General features: G+C 48.6%; 1 protein-coding gene across 1 annotated transcript in view; it reads left to right on the plus strand.

Moving 5' to 3' along the window:
- Positions 1 to 17,807, plus strand: part of KDM5B (lysine demethylase 5B) — a 71,149-nt gene that overhangs the window by 7,561 nt on the left and 45,781 nt on the right. Inside the window, exons 2-4 of the mRNA XM_054395847.1 lie at positions 5,825 to 5,902; positions 7,572 to 7,694; positions 8,493 to 8,663. Coding sequence (XP_054251822.1) covers positions 5,825 to 5,902; positions 7,572 to 7,694; positions 8,493 to 8,663 — 372 coding nt within the window. The remainder of the gene's footprint in view (positions 1 to 5,824; positions 5,903 to 7,571; positions 7,695 to 8,492; positions 8,664 to 17,807) is intronic.

Here is a 17,807-nt window from a genome sequence, read left to right on the forward strand (position 1 = left end):
AAACTGGGTTAGCTGATGGAGTCCCCACTAATGTTAGCCTCCTAACAGGGTCAGAGAGGGATTAGCTCCCGTTCAGGAGGAAGCTTTGTGGACAAACTGATGGGGCCATAAATGGCAGCACTCACCAGTTCTGCATAGATTCTGCCATCTGAGTTTCTCCTGAGCCTGTTTTTAACAGAATCATAAAACCATGAGACCAAAAGGGATCTCTTGAGTCACCGAGCCTGCCTCCCTCTTGGAGGCAGCAATCATGAAACACCTTTGCAAAGGCAAGATGATAGATCTGGGAACAAAGAATGTAGGTCAGGCTAGCAGGGTGGGCATCCTGGGAAGCAGTGAATTGCTATAGTTAAGTGAATGAGTTTGTGTTTGTCTGGCAGGGAGTGCTGGGATGTTCTTTGGGACCTTACTATGAGAAGCTGTCTGGCAAAAGAATGGAAGTGACGTCTCTTTGTGTGGCTGGCACTGGGGAGATTGCAACTGAAATGCTGCTTGCAGTTTTCAAAAGATGTTGGGGGAAAAAAAGGGAGAGACTTCAGGAAGAAAAAGAAAAGCCTGAGGAAAATCTTTGAAGGGCTGAAAAGCTGCTCCTGAAAAGAGGAGCAAAAAGATATTTAGTTATTAAAAAGTGTCTTGAAATGTCACTTCCAGGAGGCCTTCCTGAGCAGCTTCTTGGCCAGTAAACAAATGAGACATTTGGTTAAAAGGGAGATGAGGGAAAAGGGAAAGTGGAAGCTAACTAACTTGTAAAACAGCTTCCCAGTGACACTGCTGATTCCTTGTTCACTTGAATTCATGAGGGTGGGGGTGGTTAGATTTTAATTAGAGGGCGAGGTTGAATGAGATGCGAGTTTTAGCAGCTGATGAAGCTGCTGCCATCCCTCTGACACATCTGGAAGGAGGAATAGAGAAATAGTATAGAAATAGTTCTCCTGGCCATTTGTAGCTTGCATTATATGAGTGTGCCTCCTGCTCTGTAAAGCCTGCAGAGCAGCTGGACACTGATGTCAGTCTCATTTTTGCATGACCTGGTCTTGGGGTTAGTTCAGCTGGGTCTGGCTCACAAACTCTCCCTCACCCCAGCCTGGGCAAAGGATTTTTCAGGTCTCTTGCAGGTCTCTAGCAATCCTCTATGCGCAACAGAAAGCAGCAAAATCATTTCAGGGGAAGAGTCTGGGTGCTGTAAAACCTCCTCTGGTTTTTTTTGGAAGTTCAGGTTTTCCTGCTTTTTGTATATCCTTAATTTTAGTGCTTTGTGTGCTTGTTGAGAGCACATGAAAAGTCTTCCCCTTAAACTTTTTTTTTAGAGGGGAAAACCCAACTCAGTTGCTCTTGAGGACCTTGACAGTGCCCAGTGGATGGAGGTGGTGAGGCTCACAGATTTCCCAGACACAAAGTGAGGGGCAGTGGCCCTGCAGAGCTGCCTTGTGAGTGCTCTTACCCACAGCAGAGCTCCTGATGTGGGTCAGCAGCTTTTGCAGCCGCAGCTTGGCAGGACAAAGCTCCCTCTTGTGGTGCTGCTGCCTGGCCGAGGTGTAGGCAGAGCTTTCCAAACACCTCTCCTTGGAGTGAACATCACTGATCTGAGTGAGTTATGCTTCCAATGTGTGCAGGCTTTTGTGGAGTAAATAATACACTGAGTGAAGAAGGCCTTCTTTTGTGGAGTGAATAATACACTGAGTGAAGCTTGTGTAGTAACTGAGGAGCTGCCCACACCTGTAGTGTAAAATGATAAATGTTGTTCAAAGTTACATCAACCTGGAGTAGTTGAGATGCTCCAGAAGGAGCTGTTTGTGCCTTCAGAGTGAAGCAGTGGCAGTCTGCTTACTCCACGTGCTGTAATTCCTCCAGATGGTAGATGGTTGTGTGCCTGTAACTGACCACTGCCATAGGAAGCAGTTGGTGATAAATGGGATGTGCAGCTGAGGGTGTCTGAAGTCAGAAGTGGCTTTATAATAATCTGATGTGATGCATTAGCCTGTGTTTAGCTCAGCTCTGCCTGCCCACAAATGGCTCAAGCCAGAGGAAATCAAGGGTTGCTTCCTGCTAAACAATTCCTCAGTCTCAGCAGAAGTTCTTTCAGTGACTTTCTCCTTGCTAAAAGTTAAACATTTGAAGGCTGTTAGGGTTTTGTTTCTGGCTGAGGGACCCAGCTGCCTGGCACACTGAAAGCCATCTACTGCAAGCCCTGTGTTTAGTAATGGGGTTTCCAAAGCTGCTCTTTGTAAAGCTGAGGTCCCAGCAAAGTGTTCTGGTGTGGGCAGTGTTCAGGCAGTAGTGGTAAACTTCAGCACTGCAGGGTGCAGAAGATGCCTCTTGTGGAAGCTTGTGTGGGCTGGAGCCCTTCACTTCTGCTGCTGCAGTCAATAAGCAGTGCTTTGCTGGAGCCAAAAAGGAGAGAATGTCCCCAAAGGTACAGCAGCCAGCACTGAGCAGCAGAGGCATGGGGCTCAGCAGGTGATTCTGGAGCAGCATCTTTTGGGACACAGTGCTGTCAGTGAGGTATTTCTGTGAGAGGACACAGAGCAACTTCTTCATTTGCTTTCCTAAAAGGAGGGGACCAGCTTCTGTCCTCTCTGGAGGCTGCATTCTAGCAGTGGGTGCCAAGGCTGTATCTGGCCTGGGGAGCTTCCTGTCTGTTTCTTTAAGACTGAGCATGAACTGGAAGCTGCAGGCACAGGTGTAGGAATCCTGTTCCTCCTGTTGTGCCCCAGAAGGATGCAGGCCCTCCTCAGGGCTTCTCCCCCAGGCAGCAGACTCTGTGCCTGGGGACAGTCTCCTGTCCTCCCCTCCTCTGGCTTTACTGACAGTCTGCCAGCAGCTCATCTGCCATGCACAGCCCTGAGCGCATTGTCAAGCTCAGGAACAGGCCTGTGTGAGCTGAAGTCTTGCTCTTGTTCAGTTTGTCCCTGTTCCTTGTCCTCTGCAGATCCTCACTGCAGGGTCCTGGCTGAGGGCAGTGCATGGCCTTGGGGCCGTTGCAGCCTCAGCTTACTCCTTAGCTAAGCAGCCAGGCAGCCTCTTTCTTTTCATTTACTCTCTCAGTTTAAGCAAAGCACTTAGGAGCTTACAGTTCTCCCTCTAGCAGCATGGCCCAAAGGTGCTGTGTGTCATCACCACAGTGTGACCTCTCCTGGTTTGGTTGCCTGTCCTTCTGTCTCTCTTCGTGCACAGAGCAAACTCCAGACTTTGACAGATGGTGAAACTGATTGGTTCAGTTTGAAGCTGGATTTGTGCTGCTGAAGTATGACACTTCAAACCTTGCCCTTACTGTGCCCAGTCATGTTTCTCATCCTGGGGCCATGAATATTCATTGGCTAGCAGAACTTCACAAAAGAATGTCAGAGATTTTCTTTGCTGCTTTCATCGCTTCTGGTACTGTGGCCACTGGACACCAGTCATAGCCCTGTGCTTAAAACCAAAAGTGATGGGAAAGCATGTCCCACTGCTTGGGGATTGACCAGCCTCTAGGTAATTTGTCATCTTGAGCTGTTGTCATCTCACTTCCAGTTTCAGGAGCACAGATGTTAGGGGTTGGAAGGGAACTCTAGAGATCATCAAGTCCAACCCCCACCAGAGCAGGACCATAGAATCCAGCACAGGTACACAGGAACACATCCAGACAGGGCTGGAAAGTCTCCAGAGGAGACTCCACAACCTCTCTGGGAAGCCTGCTGCAGGGCTCTGGGACCCTCACAGTGAAGAAGTTCCTTATGTTGAGAGGAACCTCCTGTGCTGCAGTTTCCATTCATTGCCCCTTGTCCTATCACAGGGCATGAACAAGCAGAGGCTGTCCCTGTCCCTTCCTTCCTGACCATCAGCCCTCAGATATTGATAGACATTGCTTAGATCCCCTCTCAGTCTTCTTCTCTCCAGACTTGCCAAGTTTTGATTACTAAAATGCCTTGGAGGATCAGAAAACTTCAGAGGTCTGCAGTAGTTGATGTATGTTTGATAGAATCCACAGATTGATGTCCCTCTGTGCTCTTCAGCTTCTCCATGCCCTTGGTAACCCTTGCATCTCTCCAGTTGTACTCTGGGCTTGCTCTAGTGACAGGATGGGATTGGCACAATACAAGGTTGAGCCTGGGTGTTTGCACCTGAAGGATTTGTGGGGCAGTTATCTTTCGGTTGGTTTTGACACTGATTTTCATGTTGTGTATGTCTGCTAAAATAACAAATTCTCTGCTTCTGGTGCTGGTCTTCCTTCAGCTGCCTCACACCACAGGCAAATGTTCTTTTTCCTAGCAGAAGGCTCTTGTCTTACTCCACTATCAGCAGCTCTCATGTGTGTTATCTTCCTTCTGTAATTAGTGATAATAAGATAGCTTTATATGCAATAAATGACTGTCAAGTTGAAATCAAATCTAATTTGGTTCAGTGAAACTGTGTATTGCCAAACCAACTGGATGGCATAGATGTCAGAGATCTAAGAGATAAAACTGCTTTGTAGCTGTGTTTATAAATAACACTTCCACTTGCAGGTATTTTGGCAAAGTAATAATAAGAATCATTTCAAATTGGTCATCTTCCAGCTGGTGCAGAATGCTTGCAGACCAGGGATTAAGAAAAGAAGTTATTTGTTTCTGGTGCAGCTGCTGTTTGTTGACTGTTTGTCCTGAGGCTGGGGCTAGAGGCCTGTGAAGCACCTTCAGCTGCCCAGCATGGTGAACCACCTGAGTTCAGCAAGAGCAAGTGCAGGTTCTGCACCTGGGCTGAACAATCCTCACTGTCAATACAGACTGGGGGAGGAGGTGATAGAAAGCAGCCCTGTGGAAAAGGATTTGGGGGTGCTGGGGGGTGAGAAGGTGGACATGGGCAGGCAGCGTGAGCTTGCAGCACAGAAGGCCAATGGCAGCCTGGGCTGCATCCAAGGCAGCACTGCCAGCAGAGGCACTTTGCTCTGCTCTGATGAGACCTTACCTGGAGTACTGTGTGCAGGTCTGGAGCCCTCAATGTAGGAAGTACATGGACCTGATGGAGAGGGTCCAGAGGAGACCACGAAAATGCTCAGGGAGTTGGAGCAGCTCTGCTATGAGAACAGGCTGAGGGAGCTGGGGGTGCTCAGCCTGGAGAAGAGGAGGCTCCAGGGGGACCTGATAGCTACCTTCTAGTACCTGAAGGGGGCTACAAGAAGGATGGAGAGAGACTGATTGCAAAGGCCTGCAGGGACAGGATGAGAGGCAATAGCTTCAAACTGGAGAAGGTTAGATTTAGATTGGATTATCAGGAACAAGTTCTTTATTATGAGAGTGATAGAACATTGGAACAGGTTGCCCAGGGAGGTTGAGGCCCCCATCCCTGGAGATATTCAAGGTAAGGCTTGGCAGGGCCCTGAGCAACCTGATCCAGTGTAGGATGTCCCTGTTGAGTGCAGGGGGGGTTGGACTGGATGAGCTTTGGAGGTCTCTTCTGCCCTCGACCATTCTATAGGTAGGAAGAAGATGACCTGACCCAGTGTGCAGCTGGAGTTTAGCTATGAGGGCAGGTCCTGGTTTCCACTGCCATTTCTTTTCTGGCTTCATTGTCTATTTTAAGAGCACAGTGACATTTTTAAAGGGGCAGACAATGAAGCTCACTCCACATATCTCCATCTTCCTGATTCCTAGGCTTGTTCAATACAAAGTAATTTGAAAGCAGAGGTGACCTGAGCATGGTGGAGCAGTGGTGGGGTGCAAAGGCTGGGGGGCAGCCAACATGCTGTGCTGCTTAGGGCTGAGCAGGGTGTGGAGGCTGTGGATACCTCTTCCATGCTTTTGACTGTCAGGCAGAGAAGATCCCTTCACTTTCCTGGTCTTTTGATGAAGCTCTTCTCTTTTTCCAGGACTGGCAGCCTCCGTTTGCCTGTGATGTCGATAAGCTTCACTTTACACCAAGGATCCAGAGGCTCAATGAACTAGAGGTAAGCTGTAAAGCTGAGCATCCCTTCTGCTCCAAATGTTGACTTTTTCTTTTTGAGAGGTGCTATTTTCCACTAGACTGACCGTGAGCTGGGTTTGACTTGAGCTGACAGTGCTCAGGACCTCAAAACATCAGTTTTTAATTAACACAGAAACTCATCTGTTTCGGAACCTAGTTAAAAACATTCCAAGCATAAAAAGTAAGGTTAATGCTCATTAAAGGAACACAGTTCAGGCCTTTTCCACAGAGAGGTGCTTAGAAGTGGTTAAACTCAACTTCTCAAGTGCCATAGATTTGTGCCTGCATTTTGCACATGTGCAGTATCTTTTAAAAGTAGAAGAGATGAGACATTGCCAGAGTGCCATAAAAATAACAGCCTTTGGGAAGAAACAATTACAAAATCTGGATTCAGTTGGTGGAAATTTGCTGTTCACAAGCAACTTTCATTCACTGCCTTCATGAATTCAGCATGGAGGAAGGGGGTGGTGAGGAGCCCTGCTTACAGACTCGCAGCATGTTAGGGGTTGGAAGGGACCTCTGGAGATCATCCAGACCAACCCCTGGACTGGAGGGGGTGGCCAGAGCAGGAGCACCCAGGGCAGGGCACACAGAACACATCCAGGTGGGGCTTGAAAGTCTCCAGAGAAGGAGACTCCACAACCTCTCTGGGCAGCCTGCTCCAGGCTCTGCCACCCTCACAGGGACAAAGTTTTCCCTTCTGTTCCCCTGGCACCTCCTCTGCTCCAGCCTGCCCCCAGTGCCCTTTGTGCTGTCCTTGGCCATCCCTGAGCAGAGCCTGGCTCCAGCCCTGCACATCTTTATCCCTAGCAGTGCTCTTCTGCTCCCAGCTCCAAGCCTCAGCTCCCTCAGCTGTCCTCACAGGAAGATGTTCCACTGCCTGCAGCAGCTCTGTGGCTCTGGGCTGGACTCTCTCAAGCAGTTCCCTGAGCTCCTTTTTGACCTGAGAGGTCCAGAACTGGACAAAATATTCCAGCTGTGGCCTCAGCAGGGCAGAATAGAGGGGAAGGAGAATGTCTCTGATCTATTAACTACAGCCCTTAGCTCACTGCTGGTATGAGCTGGAATGAAAGTGACTCTTTGCCTGCCTGAGTTTTCTCCTTATGCTACTAAATTCCTGATGTGGGTCTATGAAGTGCCAGGGTGTCTAGAGATAAGACAAGGGGGGGAATGGTTTGAAGCTGGAGGAGAGCAGGGTTAGACTGGAGCTGAGGAAGAAGTTCTTCAGTATGAGGATGCTGAGACTCTGGAACAGGTTGCCCAGGGAGGCTGTGGATGTCCCCTCCCTGGAGGTGTTCAAGGCCAGGTTGGATGAGGCCTGGAGCAGGTGAGTCTAGCTGAGAAGTGTCCCTGCCCATGGCAGGGAGGTTGGAGTAGGTGAGCTCTGAGGTCCCTTCCAACCTGAGCCGCTTTGTGATTCTATGAAAAGTTAAAAAGACTTGAGGAAGCACTGGGGCATGGGGGGGGTCTGTTTGGAATGGTTTGGGGTTTTTTGTGTATGACAGGAAGGAAAAATGCACAGTTACACTTGCAGGGTGTGAAGCCAGACAGGCAACTGTGGCTGCAGTGTTGTAAACACTGTGGTACAAAAGCTCCATCTGCATTTAGTCTGCAGTTCATTTTTTGTTTGGTTTGTGTTTTGGTTTTTTCAGGCCCAAACTCGTGTAAAGCTGAATTTTCTGGACCAGATTGCCAAGTTTTGGGAGCTTCAGGGATGCACACTGAAAATTCCACATGTGGAGAGGAAGATCCTGGATTTATTTCAGCTTAACAGAGTAAGGCTGCTAAAAGGGGAGAAACTTGTCCTAGAAAGCTGTTGTGTCACTTCAGTTGCTGTGCTGGGATCCCAGGGATTCAAGGGAGATTTGGGGATATTACTTTGTGTAATCCAACATAGATGATGTGACAAAATAGTAACAAAATCAATGGGAGTTTTCTCCTGAGCTAGGAGATCAAATGAAACTTCCAGCTTTTCCTTAAGACTGGACACAAACTGGTCAAGAACAAACTTTAGGCTTAACTGGAGAAAGCTTCTGAACAATGACAGCAGTGAGGGAAACATTTTTCCACTAGAAATATGGGAGTGTGTTCAGTGGCTTTTAGGCTGAAGCTTGGTAAACTTCCAGAGGTGTTTGTGTATCCTGATAGGAAGGGGTGGGATTCACTGACCCCAGTGACAGTCTTATGTCTGGGGTAGTTTTTATGTGGTTGCTTTTGAGCCTATTTCACAGTGCTTGTGCCAATGAGAGGAACTGATTGTACTGTGCTAGAAAGTGGTGCTGGAATACAAAGCTGGAGGCATGACAAATTGCAGCCAGCCCAGCTCTCCAAAGTAGGCTGAATGACTGTTTGGTCATCTAATCCAGCTGCTGACTTGGTTGTAGAGCAATTCAACAAGTTTGCAGCTCCTATCCTGTTAGAGGTATTCCACTTACAGCTTTTCAACAGCTCCTGTGGTTTCAATCTCTGCTTTTCTGATTTAAAACAGCAGTCGTGGTGGTGCCTTGCCCTTTAAACCAGCAGTGCTGACCATTGTAATATTAAACACCTAACATTTTATTTTCACTTTCCAGCTAGTTGCAGAAGAAGGAGGATTTGATGTAGTTTGCAAGGAGAGAAAATGGACCAAAATAGCCACGAGGATGGGCTTCGCTCCGGGCAAAGCCGTGGGCTCGCACATCCGCGCGCACTACGAGCGCATCCTCTACCCTTACAACCTCTTCCAGTCTGGAGCAAGCCTCTTGGTAAGCTGTGCTGGAGCTCCCTGGAGCTCAGTTACTTGAGCAGCCAGGCTGCTGGGGGTTTTTCTTGCTGGAGTGTTGGCACGGACTGCGTTTGACACTTTATGGCATGCAGGTGGCAAGGTGCAGTCTGTGCTGTTGATGCAAGCAGCTCAGAAGGCCACAGGCAAACTTCTACTCAAAAGTGGAGTTTGCAGAATTAACTCATCAAGGTAACCTGGAGCTGATCTTTGGGCTAGATGACCTTTGGAGGTCCCCTCCAACCCAAACCATTCTATGATTCTACCCTCTTACTGAGTCCTTTGAATACTCCTTCTGTTTGCTCTCTGCAGTTGACAGAAGCCAATGGACTTCCAGACTTCCTGCCACAATTTCTGTAGTGCTCTGCTAAAAACAGAGATCCCTGCAGGTCCCCTTCTGACAGAGCAGGTGTGCTCTGCATCACTTGCACTCCTTTACTGGGGGGCTGTAGCACACCAGGGCAGCTTTGTGGCAGTAACTCACCTTGCTTTCACCAAGGGTGCCCACGTTCAAGAATGCTCCATGGATACTGCAGATTAACACTATGGCCCTGGGACTTTTTTCCAGCTTAAATCTTCAACCTTCCTGCTTAGATTTGGCCATTAAACCAAACTCCAGGGTTGGTTAAGAGTGCAAGCAGTGTAATTTCTGATTTTCTTTTAGAGCAGCACTCATTTAACTTCAAAACCACAGGCTGCAGTTGCCAACATCCAGTTTTATTTATCTGAAACACTCCTGCATGATCTTTCAAAGAGAGGAGTCTTCACCTTTTTTAAGCTATAAAAGCCCTAATCCTGTTACAGATCTGTCTCTATCCACAGAAATCAACACCAACCTTTTACAGAAAGCTGCAAAAATGAGGGAAGGTTTTTGCCTAAGTCAAGAAAGGTTTGAATGGAAGAGTTTTTATTTAGCTCCATGATGATGTGAAACACAGCTCGAAAAATAACCTAACTTGTGTAGGTTTGAGTGTTTGCAAGTGGAGCATGCAAAATATGGACAAGGGGGAATGGTTTGAAACTGAGGGAGAGCAGGGTCAGACTGGAGCTGAGGAAGAAGTTCTTCAGTGTGAGGGTGGTGAGACTCTGGAACAGGCTGCCCAGGAAGGCTGTGGATGCCTCCTCCCTGAGGGTGTTCAAGGCAAGATTGAATGAGGCCTTGAGCAACCAAGACTAGCTAAGAGATGTCCCTGCCCATGGCAGGGAGGTTGGAGTGGATAATCTCTGAGGTCCCTTCCAACCTGAGCCACTCTGATTCTATAGCTAAAACTGAATATAAAAATATTCATGCTGGGGAATCTGCTGTGTCAAAACCACTTTGCCTTGCCTCAGACACATTCATGGTAAGTAATGGAAGCAACACTGTTTTCTGAAGGCATTTAATTGAAAGCTTTGAATTCTTTTAGGTCTGAAAATTGGGAATTCTGTCTTGATTTTGGGGATTTTGTCTGTCTCTTTTGAAGGTGCAGTGTTTTGTGACCTCTGGCTTTGCTTTCATATCTTCGAGGTGCAACTGCACAGGGAAAGATCTAACTAAAAGCTGTAAAGCAGCTGACATGGTGCCACACCTGCTTGGACATGCAGGTACCACACAGCTGATGCTCACCTTGGTGGTTCTCTCAGTAGTGAACTCTTTCAGAAGAGAAAACCTCCTCAGAGGAGCTCAATGGTGCTTCTGAAAGGGGACTGCCCAAACCCTCTCTTGCCATGGGCCTCTGCCATTTGTTCCAAACTAATATACTCAGTGGATGCACCTTTGGAAGATCTGTGTAGATAAGGCTAACTTTATTTTCTTGACTCCTGTCCCCAAAGCTGTTAAAACATTCCCCTCCCATGTGTGGCAGAGATGTACCTCAGGGAGCTGAGAGAACCCCCAGAAATACCTTGGCTTGGGCTCACTTTTCACACCAAGATTTGACTTTCTGGGTTTTTTCTCCCTGCCAATGTTGTTTTCCTACTGAGTTTGGTTTGCAATCCCTTTTTTGGGGAAGAATCTGAGCTGAGATTCTCTTTGGCTTTCTTCCCTGTGCTGCTTTCCCAGATGCTTCTTGTGTAGGTGTCCATTTTATTGTATGTCTGTGCAGAGCTTTACTGGGAATCCAAGCATCTGTGAGGTTTGTTTGTGAAGAAGATGAAGCTATTCAGTCTGACAGCTGTCAGTCTGAGATGTGTTGGTGCCTTCTTGTGACATTTCCAGGAGTCCTTTGAGAGAAGCTCTTCATGGAGCCAGGCTGCTCATGTGCTTGCACTCACTAATTGTTTGGTTAAATTATTTATTTGTGATTGATAGTGTTTGCAAGATGCAGCCAATGGCATCCTGGCCTGGATTAGACACCTTGGCTGCAGGGACAGGAGGTGATCATTCCCCTGTGCTCAGCACTGCTGAAGCCACATCTCAAGTACTGTGTCCAGTTCTAGGCCCCTCAGTCCAGGAAAGACATTGAGGGGCTGGAGTGTGTCTAGAGAAGGACAGTGAAGCTGGAGAAGGGCCTGGAGCACCTGGGCTGTGAGGAGGGGCTGAGGGGGCTGGGGCTGTGCAGGCTGGAGAAGAGGAGGCTGAGGGAGACCTCATTGCTCTCTGCAGCTCCCTGAAGCTGGAGCGAGGAGGGGACAGCCTCTTCTTGGCAGCAAGGGACAAAAATAGAGGAAATAGTTCCAAGCTGTACCAGGGGAGGTTCAGGCTGGGTGTTAGGGAATATTTCTGCACTGGAAGGTTCTCAGACATTGGAACAGGCTGCCCAGGGCAGTGCTGGAGCTGTTCAAGCAGCATGGACCTGGTGCTTAGGGACATGGTTTGGTGTTGACCCTGCAGTGCTGGGTAGAGGGTTGGACTGGATGATCTCTGAGGTCTCTTGCAACCAGATGTTTGTTGTGATTCTGTGACTCTGAGTTTTCTTCTGCAAAAGCCACATAGTTCCTACTGATGACTGTCCCATAACTTAAACCTAGCTCTGTGTACAGCATTCACTGCTGCTTTGTGCCTTCAGTCTATGTTAAACTGGCTGCAGGAGTTCTTTTGCCAGATGTCCCTGCTGGGGATACTCCTCTGTACATATACAGCTGGTGAGACTCTGTGGAGCTGTGCAGAGGTGAACAGGTAGCATGATAATGCTCTTCTTCAGTCAAACAGCAGCAGTTCCTTCAGTCATGCTCAAAGCAGCTCTCCACAGGGCTGTCTTTATCCTTACCCTGAAGCCCTGGACTGCACAGGTCTTAGAGCAGTCACAGTAAACCTCACGGTGTAGTGGTGCTTTCTGGTGCCTCAGTTGTGTTCTTAGCCATAGTAACCATCAGTGTGACACTTCAGAGTCAGGCTGTGTGCTCAGAGGGATAAATGTCCCCCAATATGAACTGAGATATCCAGAACCTGCTGTCAGTGCATCTTCTGCCCATCTGCCTTGCCCAGATGTTGGTGTGGTGTGAGTGCAGCTGCAGTTCGGGGGAGCCAGGCCTGGTCCTGTGCTGGTCTGTTTCTCAGTGCATACACCTGGGTCAGTAACTCTGGGTCTGGTCTCTTCCACAGAATCACAGAAACATTCAGGTTGGAACAGACCCTCAGGATCACCAAGTCCAACCCAGAACCCTCCTCTGCCAAGTTCACCCCTAAACCGTATTCCCAAGCACCACATCTGAAGGATCACATCCAGGGTTGGTGACTCAGGCATCTCCCTGGGCAGCACATTCCAATGCCTGAGCACTCTTTCTGTGAAAAGAGTGGTCCAGACTAGGGCTTTGACATCCTGAGTAGCATTCGCATGGTTCAAAGGTTTGTGTGTGCACATCTCTATTGCAGATGTTTGTGTCAGAGTTCTCCAGGACCTCTTATTGTTACTGGAGAAAAATGAACACCTCGAGAGTCTGGTGGCTCTCATCCTGCAGTGGATACATAGCAGGGGTAGAGCAGTTGTATTCTTGCACGGGGAGGTGGTGGAGTTACCATCCTTGGAGGTGTTCAAGAAAGGTGTGGCCATGGCACTTCAGGACATGGTTTAGTGGCCATGGTGGTGTTGGGCTGATGGTTGGACTCCATGATCTTGAAGGGCTTTTCCAACTGGAACAATTCCATGGTTGTAAGTAGAATCATAGAATGGCTTAGGTTGAAAGGGACCATGAAGATCATCCAGTTCCAACCCCCTGCCATGGGCAGGGACACCTCCCACCAGCCCAGCTTGCTCAAGGCCTCATCCAGCCTGGCCTTGAACACCTCCAGGGAGGAGGCATCCACAGCCTTCCTGGGCAACCTGTTCCAGTAGAGGGAACCTGAATGATTAGCTTGTGTGTGAATTACTACCCACAAACATCTCAACCTGGAGGACTCTTGCATCCCTATTTATTTTTTCCCCATCTTTTGACATTCTGGAGGCCTTGTGAATGTTCCTGCTGTGTCCTTTGCCTGCCAAAGGAGCTGCTCCTTCAGCTGATGGGCTTTTAACTTGCTGTCTGCCACTGTTTTGGATGTGATGTGCAACCATTTTCTCAGACTGTAATGAGCTTGTGGTGACAGGAGATCACAGTGTGTGGGATGAGCTTATGGTAAATGCTGGACAGAAGCTTAACCTTACCAAAAAGGCTCTGCTGGCTGGGAGAGGAGAGGCCTGCAGAGATGGCAGTGAGTGCCCTGGTTAGGAGTGCAGGCTTGGCATAGACTGAACCAGGCAGTCCAGGAGTAAAGAAGGTTCAGAGCAATTCCCACCCTTCAGACAGACTTCTGCTGCTCCTAGGTAGAGGCCCCTTGTAGGGCCCTGAAGGAGCTACAAGAAGGATGGAGAGAGAGTGTTGCCAGAGGCCTGCAGTGACAGACAAGGGGCAATGGCTTCAGACTAGAGCAGAGCAGATTGAGATTGGATGTGAGGAACAAGTTCTGCACCAGGAGGCTGCTGGAACACTGCAACAGGTTGACCAGGGAGGTGGTTGAGGCTCCCATCCTTGGAGATATTCAAGGTGAGGCTGGACAGGGCTCTGGGCAACCTGATCTGGTGGAGGATGTCCCTGCTGACTGCAGAGGAGGTCAGACCTTTGGAGGTCCCTTCTGGCCCAGACCATTCTATGATTCTGTGTTTGTCAGCAGCCATTTCACACCACTGCTTTCTTCAGGCTCCTGAGGCACTGGGAGGTGTTTCTGCTTCAGCTGGTATTGAAACCTCAGCCTTTAGGAATCTGCTTGTTGGTTTGCAAGGCTTCCTTGTCCTGTTCAGGAAGAGCTGTGTGCCTTCTAGGCACTTGCTTCCAAGAGTCTTATGTCTTCTGTTACTAGATGGAGGAGAAACTATTTTATTCTTTTTAATTTTTTTTTCCGGTGAAAGGTTTTATTTCTTTTTTTCAGTGCAAGGTTTGGGTTTCACCTGAGGACACAAAGCAAGGAAGCAGATCTGCTGAGTCTGTCAGCCTGGCACTGCTCTGTGCCATTCATCTCATTTCCCTTTCTCTCATTCGCATACTTTCACTTGCCTTTTCTGCTTGTCCATTTTCTGTCATGAGAAACTGTCCTTTTTTTTTACTTCCTCCCACTGATGTTAATGTGAAATAACTCACATCATCCTCCGTGGGAGCTCTGGGGGCATCTGCTGCTCTGAGCCAGCTGCACTGAGCTGCTCTGTGGCCTCTGTACGCAGCGTAGGAGCAAACCCAGCCTCAGCCAGGACCTGCTGCTCCTGTGCAGAAGCTGTGCAAGGTTGGGTGGCTTTGTGTTTGGTGTTGAGATGAAGTCAGATGTTTGCTTGCAGAGACCAAAACTGAAGGCAGTTCCAAATACAGCAGAAATTCTGAAGGTTTCTGTGAGCAGTGCTGTGAGCTGCCTGTGGTTGGTGGTTGATACTCTCTTACCCCTGACTGGGAGTTCTCTTCTGTTGAACACATGGACTTGTCTTCTACAATACCACTTTTTCCTCCTTTTCTCTCCCCTCTTCTGACTCATTTCTTTTCTGAAAGTCTGCAGTTCCCATCCTGTTTCTCTCTTGCTGAGAAAATGCTCCTGATGGGAACAGGTGAACAGGACTGGGGAAACATGGCTCCAGCAGTTTGGGTGGAACACCTTCTGACAACAGGAGACTTTTCTAGTATGTTGGAGGGGATTCTATCCCTCTGCTCTGCTTTGGTCAGGTCCCACTTGTAGTGCTGGGTCTAGCTCTGGAGTCCTCAGCACAGGAGAGACCTGTTGGAGGGAGGCCAGAGGAGGGCACAGAAACGATGAGAGGGCTGAAATCCCTCTGCTGAGAGAGTTGGGGTTGTTCAGCCTGGAGAGGAGATGGTTTCAGAGAGACTTTCTTGTGGCCTTTCAGTACTTAATGGGGCTGGCCAGACTTTTTAGCAGTCCGTGTTGCGACAGGACAAAGGCTGATGATTTCAAACTAAAGGAAGGAGATTGAGAATAGACAGAAGAGATTTCTTACATTGAGGGTGGTGAGATGCTGGTTGCCCAGACAGGTGGGAGATGTCCCATCCCTGACACCATTCCAGGTCAGGTTGTTTGGGACTCTGATTAACCTGCTCTAACTGCAGATGTCCCTGCTGACTGCAGTGAGGTTGGACTGGATGATCTCTGCTCTGGGGAGACCTCACCTGGAGTACAGTGTACAGGTCTGGAGCCCTCAATATAGGAAGGACATGGACCTGATGGAGAGGGTCCAGAGGAGACCATGAAAATGCTCAGGGGGTTGGAGCAGCTCTGCTATGAGAACAGGCTGAGGGAGCTGGGGGTGTTCAGCCTGGAGAAGAGGAGGCTCCAGGGGGACCTGATAGCAACCTGCTAGTACCTGAAGGGGGCTACAAGAAGGATGGAGAGAGACTGATTGCAAAGGCCTGCAGGGACAGGATGAGAGGCAATAGCTTCAAACTGGAGAAGGTTAGATTTAGATTGGATTATCAGGAACAAGTTCTTTATTATGAGAGTGATAGAACACTGGAACAGGTTGCCCAGGGAGGTTGAGGCCCCCATCCCTGGAGATATTCAAGGTAAGGCTTGGCAGGGCCCTGAGCAACCTGATCCAGTGTAGGATGTCCCTGTTGAGTGCAGGGGGGGTTGGACTGGATGAGCTTTGGAGGTCTCTTGTGCCCTGGATCATCCTGTGATTCTATTCTGTGATTCTACGATCTTTAAAGGTCCCTTCCAACTCAAACCAGCCTGTGCTTTTCTTGTTTACTCATTAGAACTGTTAGATTGTGTCTGCTGTTGCTGGATGTTGTGTGGCTTGGCAGACTTGGAGTCGTCATGAATTATTCTTTTTCCTTGCTAAATGTATGCACAGTTTTCACAAATTAAACGTGTTCCTTCAGCAGCTTGAGAGAACTCAAAACGGTTCTTGCATCATCTTCTTCCTTTCTGCCCTTAATTCATGCAGCAGAGTTGTCCTCTCCAAATCATACAAAGAATGTAGCTTCTACCATGTCCTTCAGCCACAGCTGTGTTGCAGTTAAGGCAGGGGTTTGTGGTCAGCTGTCATTTGCTGTCACACTGCTCCTGTGAGCACTGCAGGAAGGCAACCTGAGGATGCTGCAGCAGCCTCCAAAAGTACCACCTGTGAGAATTGGTACTGGAATTCCCACAGAGAAATCTTCACTGCTCATAACATGGACAGGATGACTTGAGCTTTGTCTGAAAGCCTTTAATGTGGTCACTAAAAGGGCAGGAAGGAGTCATTTTGTGCCTTGTTTAATAGGTAATGTCACAGTTGTCATGAATACTGCTTTTATGGAATCATAGAATTGTTTTGGTTGGAAAAGACCTTTAAGATCGTTGAGTCCAACCACTCTCTAACTCTACCAAGTCTGGGGCTAAACCATACCCCTCAGCACCTCTGTCATGGCTTAATGTGCAGGCAGATTGCTCTGTTGCTCCAAAAGGGGCAAGAGAGTAATGCTCACACAATTGGATTGGAGAGTGATTGGAAACTTGAAAGGCTGTTTACAGACTGCGATGTTACATGGTGGTGAGCAGAGCAAAGCACATAAAACACAGTCTGGGCTTAACACACAAGCCTAGTCAAGCCAAAACTTTACACAACACTCCCTTTACACCAGGCCAACCAATTCAGATTAAAACCCCAGTGCCCTTCCTTGTCCCACCTGGGGGTTACCATAGGCCCAGGGCTTGCTCTTCCTCCCGCATTGCTAGGCTGGTTTCAGGCTGCCTCCCTTTGTTTCTCTCTCCTGGGCCACACTACACCTCCCCATGCCTAGGCCAGAACTACACCTCCCATGGGAGCAGAGAGGGAGGAAAGAGGAAGAAAATAATTTTGCAGCCAGATTTACAGGGATGCAGGGTGTAGGGAAGAAACACAAAGGTTACCCTTTCTGGTATACCTCCTGGACACTAGCTCCTGGAGGTCTGTGACTCTCTTAAAGGCACCTAGGCTCAAATGGCCACAACCTCTTTAAACACCTCCAGGGACAGGGATTCAGCCACCTCCCTGGGGAGCCCATTCCAGTGTGTGAGAACCCTTTCAGTGAAGAAGTTTCTTCTACTCTCCAATCTAAGCCACATCAGCAAAGTATTTTACTCAGCAGCACCGGAGCTTACGTTGAGCTCTGAAAAAGTCAGCACAGTAATCCTTCAAGCCCTCACTGCCTTCTTCCACAGAGGGAATTGTTCTACGCAGAGTTTGTATTGGAAGTGGAGGCAATGAAATTAAGTGTGATAGGCTGAGGCCTATGTCCTAACCATAGAGATGATTCCTGCAGAGTACCAGAGGGTACAAAGAGCTGAATCCAGCCCGGGGGGTGGACACAGGACATTGTGTTACTCCATTCCCAGAGTGCCTGCATCTCCCCTTTATAAGGGACCAACACAAGCTGCTTCCCCTCCTTCTCCGTTACTCTCTCCCTTTGTGGTGCAGACCTTATCTCTGCTATGTGGAGAAGGTTTGCAGCCTGGCTTTGGCCTTTAGCTCATTTTTAGCTGTGAGTTTGGTATGGGGCAGGGGAGGGGTGTTGCAGAGAGAGGTATGGTGGGGAGGGGGCATGGAGGCCTGGGGTTTTGGCCTGATTTGGAAGGAGGTTGCAGAAAGCTTTGGCCTAAGGAGGTTCTTGGAGAACTGTGCCTGAGGTGGGCTATGGAGTTGTGTATTTTATGTGCTCTGTGCTGTTCTCTGCAGTTGTGAACAATCCTTCATTTAAACATCCAGTTCTTTCC

This window comes from Indicator indicator, chromosome 35, assembly GCF_027791375.1.
Source record: "Indicator indicator isolate 239-I01 chromosome 35, UM_Iind_1.1, whole genome shotgun sequence".
NCBI classification, from domain to species: domain Eukaryota; kingdom Metazoa; phylum Chordata; class Aves; order Piciformes; family Indicatoridae; genus Indicator; species Indicator indicator.